Source organism: Chelonoidis abingdonii, chromosome 23, assembly GCF_003597395.2.
Source record: "Chelonoidis abingdonii isolate Lonesome George chromosome 23, CheloAbing_2.0, whole genome shotgun sequence".
NCBI lineage: Eukaryota > Metazoa > Chordata > Testudines > Testudinidae > Chelonoidis > Chelonoidis abingdonii.
In genome coordinates this window covers 7,010,935-7,033,555 of record NC_133791.1, presented here as the reverse complement: position 1 = coordinate 7,033,555, position 22,621 = coordinate 7,010,935, and the positions used below count along the sequence as shown (strand labels likewise).

The 22,621-nt window shown below is 53.4% G+C and overlaps 1 protein-coding gene across 2 annotated transcripts in view; it reads right to left on the bottom strand.

The window, feature by feature from the left end:
- Positions 1 to 325: 325 nt before the first annotated feature.
- Positions 326 to 22,621, bottom strand: part of TMEM240 (transmembrane protein 240) — a 28,762-nt gene continuing 6,466 nt past the window's right edge. For both annotated transcript variants that reach the window (XM_032779950.1, XM_032779948.1), the window contains exons 3-4: positions 5,907 to 6,115; positions 326 to 708 (exon numbers count right to left, since the gene is read on the bottom strand). In XM_032779950.1, coding sequence (XP_032635841.1) covers positions 560 to 708; positions 5,907 to 6,115 — 358 coding nt within the window. In that variant the 3' untranslated portion in view covers positions 326 to 559. The remainder of the gene's footprint in view (positions 709 to 5,906; positions 6,116 to 22,621) is intronic.

The window sequence follows — 22,621 nt, the reverse complement described above, 5'->3', positions numbered from 1 at the left end:
ATCGTTTGTGTATTTCTAGAACTTCATTGACCGCAAAAAATTAATAACTCCAAACCAAAGAAAACGGGACACTGCACCTTGGAAACGCGCCAGCACGAGCCTCCATCCAAACCTGCGGCGGCATAAGACATCCTAAGAAAGGAAGCATCATGGAGCAAAACTCTTTGAAAGGCATTCCAGCTCTCGACTGAGCATCGCTAACGTCTTTGGAGAGCAGATCCCTAGAACAGACTCCAAAAGAGGTACACTGAAGGTGCAGGAGAACTTCAATCAGTGGGGATGGGGATTTGGAAGTATAATGCAAATCTTCCCCCGCCCCCCCCACTTTTACATATATACAGCAGTCCGACAATAAAATGATGAACACAGTGCAATGTCTTGGCTGCCTTGCAGCCAGAACTGGCTTAGTTGTGCATTCGCGGTGTGCCTCAGAATCACACCGCCTAGACAAATAAAATGGCGTCCTCCACTGTCTTCCACAGAGGAGCGAACTCACAGAGGTTCCCCTAAAAGCCCAGTTCTAAAATCGCTTTGCAGTCTCTGGAGGGGAAGGCGTTTCTCAGAGGTGTCGGGGGCTGGGATGTCCGTTATGATACAGCTTCTGTTTGATGTGCACCATGTTCCCCGTGGCCTCCTCGTACTGCCTGTGCTGACGTTTCCTGAACTCCTTCAAGTTACAAAATTTCGGAATCCAAGACCAAGAATTGTCTGGCAGGGGAAAGAAAAGAGAAAGAAGCAGTTAGGGGCTGAACGGGCTGTAACCCATTGGTCAGGACATGTCATCTCCCGGAGCCTGTGACAGCCTCAGCTGGAGAGCTTTGGCTCAGATGACAGCAGCTGATGCTTTTAGTTCGGGAGGTCTCAGGGTCAGGCTCCAGCATGATGGCCAAGATGGCACCGGTGCATAACACATGCTGTGTAACTAGAAGGTGGCACATCAGAAAGCAGAGGAGCGTATTTAGGGGTGAGAAAGAAGCAGGCCTATAAGTTCTGGTCCCAGCTCAGCATCTGACCCATTGTGTGGCCTGGCAGCAAGTCGCGTCCTCTCTCCTCATGCCTCAGTTTCTCCATCTGAAAGCTGAGGCTAGTATTAGTGACGCATAATTCCCGCTGTGTAGTAACACAGGTGAGCACTGGCGATCTCCAGTGGAGCAGTCCCAGCCCACCTCTGCCCTGCTCTCCTGAGCCCCCCATGTCACATGTGTAACCCCTCAGGAGTCTCCCCAAACCCTGCACCCTCTTTGAGTATAGATTTGTCCACAAGTGCTCTCAGATGCATGGACAGCAGGCACTATATAAATGAGAAGTATTATTTTAAAGCAAGGAGCCTGCACAGCTCAGAGGACCCCATACCACGTTGGTCCTACACTCTGCAGAATATTTCATTGTCGCTGCAAGGACTTTGCTCCAATCAGCACCGTGACCCCTGTATTCATTTTGATATTGACTTCCCTCTTTGGGGCAGCGTAGGAGGCAGTCCTGGAGCGTGGGATATGATGATTAGCTGAAGAGTTCTGCTAAAATCACTCATCAGTGAAATAGTTTAACACTGTTGACTCTGAACTCTACTGCTAATAGTTTAAATGTCAACAGCCATTGAGAGGAATGGGATAGTTTATACTTTTCAAAGCAGCAGTTTCAAGCAGTTTGTAAACTCAGGAAGACAACCCCAAACAATTTACCCTTAGGGCAGGTTTTCTTCACAATTGGAAAGCTAGAACTTTTTAAATGAAATTTGAAAGCCAAGAGCAGAATTCTGTGTGTGCGGGCAGGGGTACCCGTCCCCCTGGGGATACACAAATGTCTGTCAGGGGGGACATCAACTCTCCTAGATATTTGCCTAGTTTTACAACAAGCTACATAAAAAGCCCTAGCGAAGTCAGTACAGACTAAAATTTCATACAGACAATGACTTGCCATACACTGAACTGAAAGTACAATATTTATTTATATTCCAATAGCTATATTTTATCATTCTATGGTAAAAATGAGAAAGTCAACAACTTTTCAGTAACAGTGGAGCTGTGCCACTTTTGTATTTCTAGGTCTGATTTTGTAAGCAAGTCGTTATTAAGGGCCGTGAAACTTGGGGGTACGCAGGCAGGGCCGGTGCAAGGATGTTTTGCGCCCTAGGCGAAACTTCTACCTTGCGCCCCCCACCCCCACCCCAACGCAGCTTCCCGCCCTCCCCCGGGGCGCTCCTCCCCTGCGGCAGCTCCCCTTCCACCCAGGTGCCCCCTTGCGGCAGCTCCCCATCCTCCGCCCGAGGCACCCCCGCCCAGCTCACCCCTGCTCCACCTCCTCCCCAAGCACGCCATGGCTGCTTCACTTCTCCCACTCCCAGGCTTGTGGGCAATCGCTTAGGCATTGCAAGCCTGGAGGCGGAGAAGTGAAGCGGCCACGGCATGCTCAAGGAGGAGCGGGCAGGGGCGAGCTGGGGCGGGATTCCCCTGAGTGCCCCCACTACTTGCTGCAGGCGGCCCTCGCCACACTCCCCTGCCCCAGCTCCCTCCGCCAAAATGCTGGCGGAGACCGGGACGACCGAAGATCCGTCCGCCGCGGTCGCTGCAGAAGAAATGGCGCCCCCCCAAATGCCAGCACCCTAGGCAAGGTCGCCTAAATGGTTGCACCGGCCCCATACACAGGACAAATCAGACTCCTGAAAGGGGGCCGGTTGTCCGGAAAGGTTGGGAGCCACGGTTCTAGAAAATAGAATTGGTCTTTAACCAAAAACAGTTCCAGCCCATCTCAACTAACTCCTCTTTTCCCTAAAAAGGACAGTAGGCACCGTCTCGGAAACCAGCTCAGAGGCTACCAGACAGGAGGTCTTTTCCTTCTAAAAATGCTCTCCAGCTGAAGGCAAAGGGAACCCAGAATGCTATTAAAGCCTTTGCAATGTAAAGCATCACGTTTGGCTTTCGTTTTAACTCGATTTCCTTCGTATTCTGGATCTTTAATACAAGGTTTTTAAGTGGTGTGTTTGCCATGGTACTAAGCAGGCTGAACCTTGTTTAAAACGGTTGATGCTGGATGGCAATAGGGTCCTGTTACCACCTTTCACTCTTAGGGGCCGTAGATTGCATCTAAATTAATACAACAGTTCTAATCTCAGCCTCCCCCCCGCCCCTTTGGGCAGATCATTTAGTTGCTTTGTGCCCCGGTTTCCCCTCTGTAAAATGCAGCTTATGGTAATAATTACTCTTGGCTCATGAGCAGATTAATCAGTTAGCAAAATGCTGTGAGGCCGGAAAGCACCACACAACAGCAGCTGGATATGTTAAAACCTCAGTGCGTCCTTGCAGCAACAAACACGGTGTTAATTTCATTTCCAGCCCTGCTCAGCTACAGCCACTTTATTTCACTTCTATTGGGCCGTTCTTCTGTAACACCCGGCGTGTCAGTGACAGAACCCCAGTCCAACAAGGGCTAATAATTCTCAGCAATGGAGCTGCTTAATTATTCCAAGTGGAGCCAGTCCCCATGCTGGGTTCCCAATAAAGGTGCCAGCTATGAAATGCAGCCTGCATTTCTTCGGCTATAACCTCCCAGGAGAGCAATGCAAGCATGGGAGCAAAGTGAACATGGACACACACCCAGGCACAAACAGCTGTCTGCCTGTGTGCGCATACGCCCGCTCCCAAACACACACAGCCACCCAGAGCTCGCTCACCGGCCCACCAACTCTTGCACGTGCGCTCACGTGGAAATGCCTAGACACACCCGCACTCACCCCAAACCATGGGCGCACACAGACACAAGAACACACCTGTGCACAAATCCACACCAACACACAAAGACGCCGACACACAGAGCCAAGCGCAGGAGTGTGCCCAAACGCTGATTCACCAGACACTCTGTGGGGGGCGCTCACCCCCCTCCCCCAATGGAGCACAGGCTACCTTTGTATCCAAGAGCTGCCCTCCCTACTACCACCATTACAGCTGCATTCTGCACATCCGGCCAAGTGACAAAACTGCTGCATCCCCCCCTGCAGCTGTTACCCAGGGGTGCCCAAAGTGCTGGACGCCATGGGCTGGCTCCCCAGACGCATCCCAGCTCCACGTCACTGCCGGGCTGCTCGAAGGGAAGGTATTTATTTTTCCCAGCTGGGTCCTATTTTGTCCTGAACATTTAGATCTCTGGCCTGCAATTTACTGACCTAACGAATCACTTGCTACTTAACCCCCGCCCCATGTTCATTGGGCAGGTGTACACAGAAAAGCGAAAAGAAGGAATGAAAGAAAAGCCAGCTAGATCAAAGAGATAGTAACTTAAAGGGGGAAAGGGCCCATCTAACAATCGTCTATGAAGACTCTGTTTACAGGGACTTGAAGATTCTGCCCAGTTATTGATACTTCAACCAGACACATAACTAAAGAAATCAGCTCTCAAAGGCTGGGATGCTCCAGCCATCTCTCTCTCCTCCCACCCACATGCTAACCTCTCTCGCCCCAGCTTAGCTCATGAGATCTGACGAGATGATGGCTGCAGGTGGGATGGCTGGAGGGCCCCATCATTAGCTATATACCTTAGATCTTGCAGGACCCCTCTGAAAACGAGCCTTCCACTTCGGAACAGACAGCACAAGCGTCTCAAGAGACAGCCCAATTCAGAAATTGCTTGAGCGGGTTGCTGGGGATTTGGAAGCTCTAATGAGAAATTAATATCATTTTGATGGAAATTTTTAGAAAGAAGCAGTTTCCCTAATTAGGATTTTTTTTTTTTGTATAGGTTTGCACATAAAGCTTTCTTTAAAAAAAAAATTGTAATTTAACAGACATCAACTGGCATTTAGAGAGGGTAATTTACACAGACACTGATTAGATGATAGGATTTCAAGTTGCCTTTTGTTATTTTTATTCCGTTTTCTCCATTTCTTTTCCAGTCACAATACCAGGGAAAGCCTGTGCTGGTAAACCATGGGACTAGAGAAAGGGGATCTTGAACCTTCCCTCTACGCATCTGGGGCTGGCTGCTGGCAGAGACAGGTTGTAGACTTGATGGGCCACAAGTTTGATGCAGTGCGGTAACTGCTATGTTCCTATTGCTCCTGCTCGTGGCTAAAAGTGGCATCCAACCCACCCAGTCCCTTCTGACTGCTGCCATTGCCAAGTGGAGATTCCCCAACACGCACAGCACAAATGACCGTATCTGGAACAATTTTGGTCAACTAGGGAAGCTTCAAGACCAGAGGAGGGGTGTGTGTGAGAGAATCTCATCATGTCACCACCAGTACACATGGACATTTAATTTCCCCCTGCCGCCAACATCAAACTTCCCACCTCAAGTTGATGCCTCGCTGTAAATATATACACAGAAATGTTTACACACATTTAATCTTGCGATCGAATTCCCAGAATGCCACAAATTTATCCAACCAAGGTGGGAGAAGTAATATCTTTTACTGGACCAACTTCTGTTGTGAGAGAGACAGGAAGAGCCCAGTGTAAGTTCAAAAGCTCGTCTCTCTCACCAACAGAAGTTAATATCTTTTATTGAATGAATTACCTCCCCCACCGTGAATCTCTGAGCTCCTGCGACCCACACAGCTATAACAACCCTGCATACGACACATTTACACGTGCAAACAATACGACTTTCCACATACATTTCGTTCTCCAGCAAACACTCCTTGGCTCCATCATGCGTTCGCGAGTGAATATCACTTTCCAGCAAATCCCCCTGCATGGTGCCATGGATTTTCATGTAAATATTTACAGGTAAAGTTCATTTTTTATGCAGAGAGCTGGAATTCAGCCAAACAAGCCTGTGACAAATTAGTCAAACATACAAACCCTCTGAAAAGCATATTAAACCCCCCAACCCCTGAACAACCACCGTTCAAACTTCCTTTGATGAGCCACAGGACTCGAGCAGGGGTGGGGAGCTCGCAAGGAGGCACTTACCGTACCGTCGGCTGGTTCTCCAGGCTCGCACAGCATAATGGAGAACTCCATCCATCCACACCAGAAACCAGCTTATACAAAAGCCCAGCAAAAGTCCCAGCATCAGGTCAATCTCCTGCTTGGTTACATTGTCAGTCACAAAGTAATTCTCCGAGGAATCCACCACCGACTGGTCCCCGTCGTATGGAATAACGTAATGTACATGATGCCTGTTGCGGGGGGGTGTGGGGGTGTGGGGGGGGGACATAAAAGGGAGAAGCATCAGCAGATGATAGTAGAAAACATGCTCCATTCATTGGCCCCTATGCTGCAAGGGGGCAAGTCAAGCGCTTTTTGTTTGCTGTTCTACCAACACTCATGGGAACAGAAGTGTTTTCACAGAGTTTATTTGTAATATCACCGGAGGCAGGATTTTAGGGAAGGAGGTCCAGTAGTGTGAGCACAGGGAATCAAGAACTCCCGTTCCTGTTCCCGTTCTGAGACTGAGCGTTGGCCTCTCTGGCACGCTTCCTGGGTAAAGCCTTTTCTCTCAAAGGGCCAGTGAGAAACTCTTTAGTAACGTCCAGGTCCCGTTATCAGGTGACCGCCCAATCAGCCTTATCAGGTGATCCATAGCTTAGCTACCAGCACACCTGGACAGACTGGTTCTTCTGGTGGTAGGGTAGCCAATTCTTTCTCTAAGCGGGCTTCCATGTGAATCAAGGACCATGAATGTTTAACGACCCTCTGCTGTTAGTCCTGTGTCACCACCCCTTGGGCTTTCAGTCAGACAGGGAGGTAAAACGACACCAGAGAAAGCAGACAAGCCCCACATGGAAAATGGAGTGTGCAGTCTGACAGATACACCCAGCTTCCCCAGTGTCAAACAGAATAGAAAGAGTTCTCAAATTGTCACACCAGCCTAGAACCAGCTAGCCCGGAGCACACTGGCCCACAGCGAAGGCTCAGAGTCCAGCCAAGCCACTTCCTGCAGCACAGCACAGAAAAGCTTTTCATAGTCTCCCAATTTACCCAGGCAGTGAAATGTGAGACCTTAAGAGATACCTCATCCCAACAGTCCATTTGCGCGGAGACTGCCCACAGGCTGGTTGGCTCCAGCTGGGGAGGTATTTTCTCGAACTTGGAGTCCTGGGAGCTGGCCAGACACCCAGCACGCTCATCTCACCCCATGCCAACCCATCAGATGGCAATAGAGCCGAGTCCCCACTCAGCTGAGCCGAGGCTCCAGCCAGACCCTCCAGCCCCTCCACAGCCAAGGGGACTGGCACAGACTCCAGCCAACAAGAACCCGGGCAGCAGAGCCAGCAGGGATGCTTCTGTATCAGAGCCGGTGAGTCAGGAAGCACAGTGCCTCTCCCCGGAGCGAGGGCTGGGAGTTATCACAGGCTCCAGGCCCCCAGATCCACCTCACCGCCAGGCAGCAGAGCCTTCCAGAATTGTGCTTTTCCAAGCCACAAGTGCTCTACCTGCCTTGACGTGCATCAACAAAATGGGTATTCACCCACGAAAGCTCATGCTCCAATACATTTGTTAGTCTGGATCTGTAAAAGTGGCAAAGGGTCCTGTGGCTCCTTATAGACTAACACGGCTCCCCCTCTGATATCTGCCTTGAGACTCCACCTGCCAGCATTCCCTCCTGCCCTACCCCACGAGGGGCTCCCCAACTCCTTGCTCTCTGCTGCTCCAGAGCAAGCACGGGATGCTTGGGTTTGGTTGGTGTGTGCGTGGAATCCCCATATGCTACAGCCTGGCACCATGAGAGAAAGGTTAGAACATGAACTTGCTGAAAGACTAAGGAGCCCAGAGGCTCAGGAGAGTTACATCCAGGTAACCGGGGCAGGGCCTGGAGAGAAGAAGCAGGATAGCCAGGGATGAGCTATGAGAAGACAAGAGAGATGGGGAAAGGGGGCCTGGCGAGCTCTAGATTCCCCCAGTGTAGTTCAATTTCCCCCCGATAAGGGGAGCAGCTCCGACACGAAGCCAATCAGTGGCTGGGAAGAGTGCTTGGTAACCACCACCAAGTGCCCATCAGCATCACAGCAGCCTGCAGCAGGCCCTTGCAGAGACCTGCTCACTGCAGTCCAGCCAGAGCTCCCAGTGCAGGGCACAGCTGTGGCACAGGCACCCCTCTCCTCGACCCACCCCCCACCAGCATCAGACCCACTTCCCTTCTTCTGGGCCCGTCACCCCAGCCCTGAGCCAATATTCCCGGGGGAAATCAGTCACTGGAGGCCTCTGAATATGCATGAGGAGCAGGCTGCTGCATAATCACGCCTGAGAAACGTCCAAATATTTACACAAACAAACCTCGGCTCAGAGGAACCTTCTCTAAACAGCCGTCAGCTCAGCAATCGCTGAATGGGGGCCAACCCACCAGCAGCCCCCGGGGAACAGCGCCAGGGTACTGCAGATCAGGGTTACTGGGGGCCAGTCTGTTCCCAGGACCAACCCCAGGGAGCAGCTACAAGCCCTTCTCACTCCCATCAGCCCCACCTCGGGGTGAGAGGCAGTGACCAGTCCGGTTACCCCCCTGCAGCTGCTCAAAGCTGCCACCTCCTTTCTAGGACTCCCTGATGCTGAGAAGGGTCCCAGACACAGTTGGGGGAACAGGCCGGCCCAGCTAGCAGGAGCTCTCAAGGTGACCGTGCCCTCCGAGCCACAGGTCCGGCTCGCGAGCATCTTTTGCCTTTGCTTTTCATTCTGACCCCACCAATGCAGCGCGAGAATCTCCCTCGCTGGGCACAAGGGCAACCCCCAAAGGCTGCGACGCTGTGCAGCGAGGACTTGTGACGGGCCGGGGGTCTCCCTCATTAAGGAGGCTCCTTTCTGGGCAAAACATAAGACTAGTGGCTGTTTGGCCCTGGGGTCTCTATACCAGTGGCAGGGGCTGGATTAGCTGATGGAACACTGATGCTCTCGATGTACACAGCTCAGCTTTATCTCCTCCTCTCCTCCTCCAGCCGCCCTAAGAAAAACTCAGGCACAGAACCCCCCAATTTCCTTACCATTGTACCCCCAGCAGCTGGGAATAAGGTCATCTGCTCTATAGGGACTTGTGTCTTTAGACTTCAACGGAAGCAGGATTCCCCTATGTACACAGAGCCCCATTAAAATGCTGCTACCTCTGGGGTTAAGCCTTCCTACCTCTGCCCCCAAGACATCACATACACAGCGCACTCAAGGAAAGAGCCACTAGATCTTCAATAGCCACCAAGAGCCTGGGCTTCAGATTTTGCTTCAGGAGGAAACACGCTTTCAGCGCTTCAAGGGACACACACATGTGCACATACAGCTGGGGCGAGGATATATGTACTTAGCTTAGAAATATATTTGCAGGTGAGAATGAGCTGACTCAGCCTCCCATGAGCTGCTCCAAAGCAGGCATTTCGTTTGCCACCTGAGAGCCACCTGGCCTAGGTCAGAGCCTGCATTTTCCCACCGCACGGTTAGTCAGAGGGAAAGCGAGCAGCTGCCTCTTTCACGTCCCCTCTGGTAGGGGCGAGGCGAGATGTCCAGTGCAAACTGCACTCACTGAGACTCACTCCAAACCGCAACAAGAATTCTCTTGCACGGTCATTGGGAGAGTCATCCGCGGGGATCATAAGCACTTTAAAGATTACATACATGCCCCACCCACCTGAAATCACTTCATGCACCACCAAAATGCAGCCAGCTCTGGGGTGGAACACAGAAATTGCTTAACAGCACTCACCACCACCACATAACAATTATTATTTGTAATATAATAGCACCTCGGGGTCCTAATCAGAATCAGGAATCCTCTGTGTTAAGTGTTGAACCAATGAAAAGTATGAGGAGGGGGTAGGATTTATGGAGGCAAAATTGCACAATGGACTTGAAATTTAGCAGGGTTAATACCTGGCCTCTAAAGTGCCAGAAATCCTAGGTGGCAGGGACCTCAGTTGTATGTCTCCTCTGAGAGACAAGCCACCCAGGACCAGTGCACCCAGAAAGTCATGCTGCAGTGCCAATTCAGGCCACCTTGAATCCCCAGCGCTTGGCATTTGAATTGTGATCGCTAAAACCCAAGCAGGTTTTTCTAAACACCGGAGGTTTATCAGAGGAACAGTGTGCCATGGAGATAACATTGATTACTGCCGCGCACCGGCCTGCGGGGCTCTACACCACACTTCCTTGCCAGGAACGGTTCTAGAGATACCATCACGTTCCCTTTGTCCGGCACAAAGGGCCAAGTCTCACTGCTAATTCAAAGATTGGGGGGGTTATTACAAATTGGATCGAACCCCGGTGGGGGGTGGGGAACCTGCTGAAGTTTCCATTCTAGCCTCAGTTGTCGGGGACTCTGGCGGCATCACTCACGAGACATTGATACATGAGCACAGAGAGCTATTAATAGAACAAACGTCCAGGGGCCTTGCTGAATGAAACAGGAGTTGTATAACAGAACGGGGACAAGACAGCTCAAGGGGGGGTGGGGGATGGAGAACATCCCCTGCAGATCCAAATCTGGCCCAGTGACCACAGGCTGGTACCCGTGTGATGGATGCGAAATAAGTGTGGAGAGTCATATACAGAGGCGGAGAGCATCGCGGCTTCTCTCGTCCCTATGCTGGGGCTAACCAGGCTCCCAGCACAAATAGGAACAGGACCCAGGGCAGGTTTGCTAGTGGGGGCTAACTGGGAGGAAGGAATGCCCCCACCATGCCCTGTGTGCCAGGGGCTTCTGTGGTGGGAGGAGGCATGCAGTCTGAGCTTGCTGGGGAGGCTTCCTACACTGGGCGTACTTTACGATGGCTTCACCGGTGTACACCGGCCACAGGGTGACCCTGCATCCGCTTAGCCATTGAGCACTGTGGGGAGAGGTGCCCTGGCCAGAGGAGGAAGCAGCCCCATAGCCGGCTCCCGTGTTAGCAGGCTGTGCAGGGGGAGGTGCCCTGTAGGGCAGGCAAAGACACCCTGCCTGGGCCTCGGGGGAGTCAGCACCGACTGCCCTCAGAAACCAGCTCTAAAGATGCAGCAATGGAGACGCAGCTACAGCGCCACCCGGCATATCCCACCTACTGGTGCTTCAAACCTACAGCCAGGGGTCATCTCTCCAACATCCCTGGGGACAAATTAACACTCCTTCTGTGTGACCAGTTCAGTCAGAGAGACCCCCTTGGGACTGGCACCTGATGTGTTAAGATTACCTCTGAGCCCATTTTCCATGCCATCTTGGGACTCCAGAACCCTGCCTTGTTGACCCAGACAGGCTAGCCTGCTGCAACACAGACCCAGGTCTTGTCCATCCCCCCAAAGCTGCAGACTAAACTGAGAGAGAAATGCACAGCTGTTTAATATGTGGTGGAGCAATCACTTATTCTGAGTTACTTAAATCCTACTTTTTATACTTAATAAACAAAAGTGATTTTATTAAGTGGTTCCAAGTAATAACAGACAGAACAAAGTAAGTTACCAAGCAAAATAAAATGAAACACAGAAATCTAAGCCTAACACATTAAGAACCTGTTTACAAGTGAAATCTCACCCTCAGAGATATTCCAATAAGCTTCTTTTGCAGACTAGACTCCATCCTAGTCTGGACTCAATCCTTTCCCCTGGTACAGCCCTGGTTGGTTCCAGCTCAAGAGGTGACTCAGGGATTTCTCATGACTGGCCACCCATTGTTCTGTTCCACCCCCTTTTATAGCTTCGGCACAAGGCGGGAAACCTTCGTCTCTGTCTGGGTTCCCACCCCTCCTCCTAAATGGAAAAGCACCAGGTTTAAGATGGATTCCATTATCATGTGACATGGTCACATGTCCTGTGAGACTCCTAGTCTCCATTCTTCCAAGGCTGGCTGGCACATACTCAGGAAGTTCTGCAAGTAAACAGAGCCAATCATAACCAATTGTCCTAGGTAATGGGAGCCATCAAGATTCCAAGCCACCATTAATGGTCCACGCTTTGCAAAGTTACAGTAGGACCTCAGAGTTATGCTACATATTCCTAGTTTTAGATACAAGAATGATACATTCATACAAATAGGATGAACACACTCAGTAGATTATAAGCTTTGTAATGATACCTTACAAGAGACCTTTTGCACGAAGCATGTTCCAGTTACATTATATTCACACTCATTAGTATATTTCCATAAAACACATGGAGTGCAACGTCACACTCTGGGCCCTTTCCGGCACAATCAGCACGGCCCCCTGGAGAACGGAGCAGCATCATCGACGGCCTAGAGAAGGGGCTTGGGAGCCAGGACTCCTGTGTTTGGCCATCAACTTGCAGCATGGCCTAATTTTTCCAAGAGTGGCTTCTGAAGTCATCCAATTCTTAGAAGCTGCAGGTGCCCAGCCCCAAGATTTCACAGACTGGACTCACCTGGGACTTAAGAGGGGTTGGATATGGCCAAGCCCACACCAGGCCCCCTGTGAGTGACCTGTGCCTTGGAGCAGCTCGGCACCGCTTGGTGAGGGTCGGCCGGGAAAAGTGGCTCGCTCAGCAGAGGCTGCGCTTTTGGAGCAGCGTGTCCTGGGGCAGGGCCGGCTTTAGGCCAATTCCACCAATTTCCCCGAATCAGGCCCCGCGCCTAAGGCGGCCCCGCACCCAGTGAGAATCCCTTCCCTGGCTAGAGGCGCCTTTTTAATTTTTACTCACCTGGCAGCGCTTCAGGTCTCCAGTGGCACTTCGGCGGCAGGTCCTTCGCTTGCTCTGGGTCTTCAGTGGCACTTCCGCAGCGGGTCCTTCAGTGCCGCCAAAGACCTGGAGCGAGTAAAGGACCCACCGCTGAAGTGCCGCCGAAGACTCAGAGCACCGCCCAGTGAATACAAGCCCCACATGTTTTTTTACAGGTGTTTTTTGTTGTTGTTTTGGTTTTTTGTTTTTTTTCCAGTCATCCCTGTCAGGGCCCCGTCGAAACTGTTCAAATTGGGCCCCGCACCTCCTAAAGCCGGCCCTGTCCTGGGGACTCTCCCAGCACTCACAAAGGCAAAGCTTTCAGGCCGCGAGACAGGTGCCTCGCTTTCCCCACATCCCATACAGTGGCAGTGGCACACAGGCATCACTGACACGGCTGCAGCAGAAGAGCCAGGGACTGGTGTCCGTTAGCTGCTGGCCCCGTGGCTAGTACAGCCCCGCAGCCACTAAAAAGGAAACTCTCCATGCAGTGGGTGCAGGGCAGGAGCTTTAAGGACATGAGAACAGTGCTTGGTGAGTGACTCATAGGTGGGGCCAAACTAAGAGCAAGGTGTAAACGACAGAGCTGGAGGGTGTAAGGTATGGGCTGAGGGGTGGGATCGTAACAGGAGAAGAACCAACAGCAGGGGGTAGGCAGGCTGAAGACATAAGGGAGTCAGCCTCCCCCACATCCTCCTGCTGCAAGATGCCTCCCTTGGCAAGGGCACGTCCTGGGCACCTCCTGACACTAACTTCTGTGCATGTGCGAGAGAGCACACGCATCTGGCATGTGATTCCCACAGCTCAGGGAACATCCCTGGGCACAGAGCACCCCATTCACATACAGCCTGGGAGCCCCACTCCCCTCGAACTCTTTACATCTGGGGTGAGGAAAGGCGAGCAGGGGCTGTTGAGTGGTTCACTCGCCCAGGGGGCTGGGAGGGCGGCCTCACCTACACATTAGAAAGGCTGGCTCACAAATGGCCCTCGTGACCTGTCTCTGGGTCAGACAGGCCACTGTGTCTCCTCCTGCTTTCCCCTGGCTACGGCGCAGTGTCTCTTCAATAAGATGCTGTCTAGGAGACGGGTCATTTGTTCTGGAGGAGCCGATATCCAAACTTTCTGAGCCACAAACTAAACATCCCTTTTTTTGCCATGCTTTAAGAGACCCCACCCTGGCAAAGCAAACAGGTCTTTAAAAAGACACCATCAGGTCCCATCCAGATCTCTTAAAAGGTGAACTGACAAAGCTTTGGAAAATAAATCAAGATCCATGTCCCGGTCATTAAAGATCCATTAGCAGTTTTGAAACAGATCCAGGCCAAATTCCAGCTTAGCTAATTACATCCAGCTTCCATCCATTGGCCCTGCACTCTCCCCTGGATGCAGGATTCTTCTCCATTACCTTTCCTAAACATCTCTTGTGTAGATTGCTGTGATCTGTTAAAGAGCTGCCACATCCCACCCCCAAAGGTGGCTGCATTCCAGTGGCAGGTGAAAGACCCCTTTAGAGCTGTAGAATGCTTCAGGGATGGACCGTCCTATAGACAGGAAAGGTCAGATTATTGCCAGCTGTGGTGATTCTGAAATGGTTTAAAAAGGAGATTTTCCAATATTCTTGGCTCCCATTTAATCACCTAAATTGGCAAAAAAAAAAAAAAAAAAAAAAAAATCGAACCCTAAAAACCAGCCCCACACCTTTGCGGCTGAGACTGTCTCAATCCTCTAGCAGCCTCACTGATTTTCGAAGCACACTGGGATTCCCCTGTGAAAGATGGTGTCGGATAAACGTGGACACAGCGAGGCTTGAGTGAAGCCCTGAACTAGAAGAGCTTCACCGAAGCAGCTGGTGTTTTCTCTTCAAAGCTGCACGAGAAGCCAGCCTGCGGACAAGCTCAAAGGTTCCTTCCGGTGACCTTGTCTACTTGGGCCTCCCTCTCAATCCCGTACCCACTGGTGCGGCTGGCTGCATGCAGCTAGGGGAGAACTTCAGCAAAACCATATTGATCTGTTCATTTAAACACCATGAAACTGTCAGTGTCTTTTCATTCTGCTCCCCAGCAGGGACATTAGCGCAGTCTGATGCCTCAGCTCGGCTCCCTCATCCTTTCGGAGGCCTGCGTGGCAATCACGTCACACCCCCTGGCTCCATGCTGCAGTGGCTGCGAAAGTGTGATGACAGCCTGTCCCCGTGCCCAAACCTGGGCTGTCCGACTCGGTGCTGCAGCAGGACAGAAGGAAGCTGCGGGGGCTTTAGTTGGCAGCTTTCAATCCTGTGGCACGAAAACACGCCCACAACAGCAATAAAACACCCCTGCAGCATCACGGCACGGGAGGGCTCACCCTGCAGATCTGCATCATTAGCCTTCAGGGTCGGCCAAACTGCTGAGAAACAACTGCTGCCAAGATCAGCTGGGGGACTGGGCAGGAGTCCCCACTACCAGTCTCTGCTCTGCCTTACTGTGCGACCTTGGGCCAGTCACTCGTGTCCCTCCCACTCCCACACCCTGTGTGCAACTAACAGGCCTGGCACGTCGCTGCCTCTCCCCCCGGGCAGCGATTCACAGCATGCCACGTGGCATGCCCAGCCAGAACAGTAGCATCTCCCATCCACGGCTCCACAGGGCCCCAGGGGACAGAGACTCAGCAGCACAAGGCTTGGCACTGACAGCCGACAGGGGCCCGAGGGAGCAAGGCAGTGCTGTCACTCCCATTTCCAGGTGGGCAATGGAGGCAGAGACAGAGGACTTGTCTCCCCCAAGGGCACAGCGGGGTGAGGTAGCTGGGCTGGGAGCTGATCTCCTGTGTCCCAGTCCAGTGCATTAGTCACAGAGCTGGCCTTCGTCTCAGACTCAGCCCTTCGGAGCTACTGACCTTTCACTGTAGGGTGCGTGGGCAGACGCTGGCCCTTCGTGCAGAACGGGCCTCGGGTGCTACAGACGGGCAATGACCAATATGCTGCCCTGTCTCACAGCTGTCACAAGATGGTGCTGCTCCTGAGCCATTGGCTGGCTTGCTGCCCTGGCTATCAGCTGCATCGCTGGGCTGGAGGCTAGCGGGGACAGCTCTAGGGACAGCGTCATGGGTGCCACCTGCCCTGCACTTCTCACCCAGGGTTGCCATCCCAGCACTCTGCCCCGAGGCTGAGCCCTGGGAAGCAGGCCAGGCTCATCCTCAACCCAGAGGGGGGAAATGAACCACAGAGAGTCCCCACCACAGACTGAACCCAAGAGTCCTGATGCCCCAGTCTCCCCCGCCCCGACTATCAGACCCCAAAGCCTCTGATGAGAGAGGCCGCATATAATAGACCATTCCAGGGCTGCTGCACTCAGCATGTCCTCAGGGGGTGACCCATACAGACCTTGACAGAGGGACCTGGGGCTCGACTCACCTCGTGTGTCTGCAGTGACAACCATTGACCAAAATCTCCCACCCGCGATGCGCAATGCAAACCCTCCTCCTTCGCAGCCTCGATCAGTCCCAGCGCCCCCCCAACCACACCAGAAGGATGTCGCAGAGTCCCCGGACATCTCACCACACCGCCCCCCCAGGCAATCCTTGCAAGGCCAGCTGTCCACTGAGCTAGTCGTGTCGCCGAGCACAGCAACAGCCCCGCAGCCAGTCCAGCAAGGGGCCCCCCTCCAACCCACACACTGCGGAGCCCAGCTGAGCCGCACACCCACTGCGCAGGGAGCCACAACACCAGGCCAGGGCTATCCAGCAGCTCACAGCCCAGCTCCCCACAGCAGGAGGGTGTCCTGGAGCCGGGTCCCCACTGAAGGGCTCTGTGCTCTTTACTATCACACCAGCCCTTTCTCCCACTCCTGCTAGCCCCAGATTAACCCTTGGGGCACTTGACAGCAGCCAGACGCCATTGCATCCCATTGCCGCCTTGGCTGGTGCCAAGCAACCTGCTGGCTGCTGGGATCAGAAGAGAACAGCCACCTCGCTCCTGCCAGGAGCTGCCCGCTGCCTGGGCGCTGAACAGGACGCAGACGCTGCCCAGTTACCCCCTTCCTGGGAAAGCCGCCCAGTGTCAGTCTAGGACACCAGACATTTCCCCAGCACAGCTGCCCTCTTTGCCCACAGCTCAGGAGTCAACTCCCTTAGGAGAGGCTGTGTGTGTATCCGGGGATGGGGCCCAGCTGCCATGTCTGTGCTGGTGACTGAAACTTCTCGCCGCTTGATTGTTATCCAAAGCTCCAGGCCCCTTACCTGAGACGGGTCTCCCTGGGCAAGTATCTCCCAACCAGGCCCCCTGAACATCACAACCCGGCTAGAGACGGGTCCAACCACATCAGATCCCAGATTTCAAAGCCCTGGCGTCTGGGTGCATTCGGCGTCGGGGGGAGGTCTGACCAGTTGGGGAGCCATGGCCTCAGCTGAGAAATGCGGGGCCAGGTTCTGATTCTGGAAACTCATCCCCAGCATCCAGGGAGCTGGGAGCCAGAGCTCTCACTTGGCTCCACCTCCACCTCCACACACAGGGGCTATGGAGACACAACTAGTTAACTAGTGCAGGAGGGTGAGCACTTCCTCCAGCATGGGCTTCCCTGGGCCAGGGATACAGAGCCCTTCTCTTCCCCGCTCCCAGGGTCCCCTTTCCATCTTCCCATGCCTAGAGTCGGACTCGGAGCTTCCACCCAGAGACCCAGCTCCACCCTCCCCAGGCTCTCTGTCCCAGATCTGACGCCTTCTTCTTGGACTGGCATTATCAGGGCAATGTGCCTATTCCAGCTGCTGCGTCTCCATTCGCTGCAGGTCTAGGAATGCACAGACTGAGCGACGGCTGAGGCTGAGACGAGCCCTTCCCCACTCCGCTGCGCTTCCCAGGGTTTCTTTCCAAACTCTGCCAGGGACGTTGTCCCACTCCCCTGCTGTCTGGGAATCTGAACACCTATCGCCACCTGCGCACAGCACACCTGGGCCACAGCCAGGCTTTGTGCAGACAGGATGTGCAAACAGGCACCTTGCAAACCGCCCGCTCCCCCAGAGCAGGGCTCCATCCCAGCCCCATTGCCCCAACCTGCAGCAGCACTGCTGGTCCAGTACGGGGTCCTCATGCCGCTCTGTCAATACGCCTCCGTCCTGACCCACCTTCACCCCCTGCTCCTAGCCCTGCACCCCCCACGCCGTTCTGCCAATGCACCTCCGTCCTGACCCCGCCCCCAGCCCTGCACCCCCCACGCTGCTCTGCCAATGCGCCTCCGTCCTGACCCTCCCGCACCCCCTACACCGCTCTGCCCATGTGCCTCCATCCTGACCTACCCAATGCAAAGCACAGCAGGCACACACCATTAACCCCTGGGTGCCCACACTTCATCCACGGCAGCAATTCTCATCGCAACCAGCAGCCTTACTGATTATTATGAATCAGGCCTGACAGTAACACCCTTCTCCGTCTCGCTGTCTAGCTGCTTCAGTGGGACGAGTGATCCGTATGCACAGCGGCTGCTCTGCTTCAGAGGCCTGGTAGGCCCATGTGTGCATTTTCCATCACCGTCTAGACGCACATCCTACGGGTTTCCCAGTTCCATGGGGCCCAATAGCAGCACTAAGACGCTCGATCCAGGCACGAGCTCAGAGCTGGGCTCAGACCAGGCTGGCCTGAAGATTTATATTAAAGAGACAGGGGGATTTTTCAACACTTCCTATTTTTTGAAGCCCAATTAGTGACATTTTCATTCTATTCTGGAATCAAGCAACCCCTATATTTTCATGGCCTGCTATGTCCAATAGCGGGGCTCGAACCAGCGACCGGTGCTGCTAAAAGCACACTGCTTGGGCTACAGGACTCACTCCTTTAGCAGGGCACAGTGGGGAAAAAGCATCTTACCTGGATCAGCCACTAGAGGGGGACAAAGATCCCCACGGAGTATGACCCTGCCGGGGTGCAAAACAAAGCACAGCCCAGTCCCCGACCCTTCTGCACCCACTTGCTGTGTCTCAGCAGAGTCCATGCCCAGCAGCCAGCGAGAGATGCTGCTGCTGCCCACACCCGACCACCAGCCCAGCTCAGTCCCTGCAGACAGTGGCCTCCCTTCTGAAGGCACTAAAGGCTCCAAAGGCTCCTTTCCCAGTGTCTGCTTTGGGGATTGCTACAGTCAGCCACAGGCACTGCTGCTCCAGTGCTAACCCCAGTCAGACAGACAAAAGGCCCTAGGTCCAGGCGTTAACCCATGCCCACTGGGCATGGCACTCTGTTCCTTCTAGGAGTGGCAGGGCCAGAGACGGACCAACCCGCTACACCCTTGGTTCATTGAGCCGGTTCTTTTCGCTCTGGCCACAGAGGGTCTTGCCTTTAGATCCCAAGGTCCCAGGTTCGATCCCACTGCTTCCAGCACACCCAGGGGTGTCACACAACACGTGGTGGAGCTATTATGGCTTCAATCCAGGGGACGCTACACCAGCACAAACGATAGGATAACACCTGGGAAACTCTCTACGCTAGGGGTTCGCACAACTACCCAGAAACTGGCCACTTCTGGGGCAAATGGCCAGCGAAGACCAGGCCCAACCGCGCCCAGGGCCACATGGCCTGCGGTGACATGCACAGCGAACCCTGCACTGGGCCAAGGACCCCGACAACGCTCTCAGCGGGCGCCCAAGGGCATCGCCGGAGGGTGTTATCGGCCTTGTCTGAATAGGGCTCAGCATGCGCCAGACCCCATCACTGCCACATCGCCCACCTCTGCTGACTCCCAGCACCACAGCAGGTACCCAGGTCACAACCGTCTCTCTGCTAATATTGTCACAATGGCTCCCTCCATTCTGCCATGGCTGCTCCACAGACCCAGCGCAGCTGCCGTGATGCACACCCAGCGCTGCAACGCCTCAGCCTGGGGGAGGTTACCCAACTTACCGACAGGCACACAGCAAGCCAGCGACAGCACGGGACAGAACACAGGAATGCTGGCTCCCGCTGGCTCGCCCTGCTCATTAGGCCATACTTCCCTTCCAGAGCCAGAAGCCCCTGCCTCCTAGTTCCTTCCACCACTCCCCTCCCACGCACACACGGACTGAAAAGCTACAGATTTGCTTGGACAGGACTGCAACCTGGAGACACCGGCCTAGGACAGCTGGAGCCGGTTAGTAGCTCTGGCCAAGCCATAGAAAAGGTACCAAATTCTGAGCACAACAGCAAAGGCTCGTCTGCACAGGAACCCTCCGAAAAATTAATCCGCATTAACTAAAGGTGTGACTGCAAAGTGGATTTGTTAACCACATTCAATCCCTGTGGAGAGGCTCTCGTTCAGAATTAAGGTGGCCTTGCTTTGGCTTAGTTTAATTCACTTTGAAATTACGGCCATTTTAATTGTGAATGAGAGCCTCCCCACCGGGGTTGAATGCAGTTTAACTAATGCACTTGAAAAGTTAATTCGGATTCATTTTCCTGAAGGTCCCCATGTAGACAAGCCCTAAGTGTCCTTCCCAACTACAGAGCTAAGGCTGGGAGCAAAGCAACATCAGCAATGCCAACCTTGTGCCCACTGCCCATGAGAAAGGAGCTGCCCTGAGGCCCAGGAGCCAAGGGCTTCCTGCTGGGATGAGGGACAGGTTCCAGAGGGCCACCAGGAAGCGTGTGTCATAAATGGATAGGTAAGGTAAGGGTTAAGTTTCTTTTACCTGGAAAGGGTAACCAAACACCTGACCAGAGGACCAATCAGAGAACTGGATTGTTTAAAGTCAGGGGCGGGAATTTGTATACTCGGGGTCTTTGTTGTTTTCTTAGCTATGAGGAAACAAGTCTTCTTCTAATTCTCTCCTAATACTTCTTCTAAACATCTGTAAGTACCCAGGAACCGCAAAGTAATTCAGCTATGATGGTCTTTGGGGTGTATTTACCTGTATGTTAATTTGTTGTGCTGGTTTAATTGGGCTATCTTTTAAATCAGACTGTTTCTTTATATTTTCTTATAAGCAAGAGCCTGTATTGAGTTTCTTAATGCAAGATGATTGTTTTATATTTTCTTTCTTTTTTTCTATAAAGTTTTCTTGTTAAACCTTGTGAAAGTTCTTTTCCTAGGGAGGCAAAGGGAAAAGCCAGGCTGTGGGCTATTTTCCTATTTGGGTCCAGGGAAAGAGCAGACTACGGGGAAAGAGACGAAGAATTCTCTCTGTTCTCTGGTGGTTACAGTTTTTCCCTCATTCCTGGAGCAAGGGGGGTGGCAGAGCCCAGCTGTGGGTATTTTGCATCTCCATTGTCCTGAGGGAAGCAGAAAAGCTGGTTTCTTGGGTCACACAGGTTAGCCGCGAGGCAAGCCTGATAAGGAGGGGGAAGGGGTTATTTTCCCTGCTTTTAGCATCCAAGGGATTGGGAATCTGGGTGTCCCACCAAGGGAGGGTTGGGGACACCAGAGGGAGGAAAGGGGGGATCAGGCCCCATAGATTAATTCCTGATCTGGTGGCAGCGAGAATATCCAAGCTGGTAGTGAGCTTGGGGGAGTTTCAGGTAAGCCCCCAAACTTTGGACGCAAAAGTCCAGGTTTGGGACAGGACCAGACTGGTGGACACTAAAGTCCAGGTCTGGGACTGGACGGCTAGATTACCACAGCGTGGTTTTGTGCCATGAAGTGACCATGGACAAACAGCACCTGCTCTACCAGAGACACTCTCGACCGCATCCGGCGTGTTACCAGCCAGCCCCACCGAGCCGAGTGATAAGCAGAAGCCATTACTCCTCTACCATGAGCCCAGCACTGGGAGAGGGTATGTGGGCCTGGCCCTGCTCATACACAGCCCAGAGCGGGAGGTCAGAGAGAGACCTGCTGGCGGTACAGTGATCCTCAGCCCTGCCGGCTGCCCATGGCCCCACCGGCTGGCCAGTGGATGCCAGGCAGGGAAGTTGTGCCCGGAAAGCTGCAGAGCTTGGGTGCAGAACTTGGGGGACGAGGCGTATGGTGGGTAAGGAGTGAAAGCCCCTGCTCTAGACTCTTCTCATACAGCCCTCCTACCCCAGCTCCCTGGGTGCCAGGCAGGATGGCAGGGCCCCCCTCTGGCTGGTTTTTCCCTCCCTGCATTGGGAGCACCGCCTCAGCCCCACTTCAGCCCTGCCTGGGGCAGCAGGACCTGCAGCTTCTCTCCAGAGCCCTGAGTGGCCCTCAGGGACTCCAGCGGGCAAGGCCGCTCTCCTGAACATACCTCTGCCACACTCGGAGTCACGAGGGCCCTGCACTGGGGTCTGGAGCCATCCGGCCTGGTTCCCTCCCCCTTCTCATCATCAATCCCTGGGCCAAGCAGGTGCAGACTGGCGCCAATCCGATCCATAAATGCATCGCAGACACTCCATGCAGGTGTCAGTGATGACCCAAGGTCACAAGGATCCCAGTCCACCATCGTGCACGGCCGACTAGATACCATCACAGGGCTGCAGGAGAAATCAGTGGCTTTTCCCCTTCCCCATGGCTTCTCGGCTATCAGGGGAAAGGGGCAACAAGCTGGATGCGCACAACCAACAGCAACGTAATCAAGCGTCCTGCCTACTCCCAGCTGTGCCCGTCCCGCTCGGAATTCTGTGCTAGAGCAACGGCCCCACTTGGCAGCCAGCTGGGTTTGTGCTGGTTACCCGAGGATCCTGGAGAAACCATTAGAAATCCACCCCCAAAGCCCTACCATCTCCCCTCTCTAAAGTGCATCACGCCGATGCAACACTGCAGGTCCAAGGGAACCATCCGGGAGTGATTTTTTAATTCCCCGCCCTATATCTGGCACTGATGTGACTGCAGCTGGAATGTGGCATCCAGTTCAGGTGCCCACAATTCAAGAGAGAGGTTGATAATTGGAGCGGGTTCAGGGAAGACCCCTGGGAATGATTAGAGGAACCTGCCGTGCAGTGACAGACTCAAGGAGCTCAGGTAGCTGATCAAAGAGGAGGTTTAGGAGTGACTTGAGCACGGCCTGTATGCAGCCACGCAGGGAACGGCTATCGATAACAGACGGCTCTTCAACCTAGTACACATGGGTCTAACGAGATCCAATGGCTGGAAGTTGAAGATGGACAAATTCAGACTGGAAAGAATATGCAAATGCTTAATTGGCAGGGGAATAAACCACTGGAACAAGGTCCT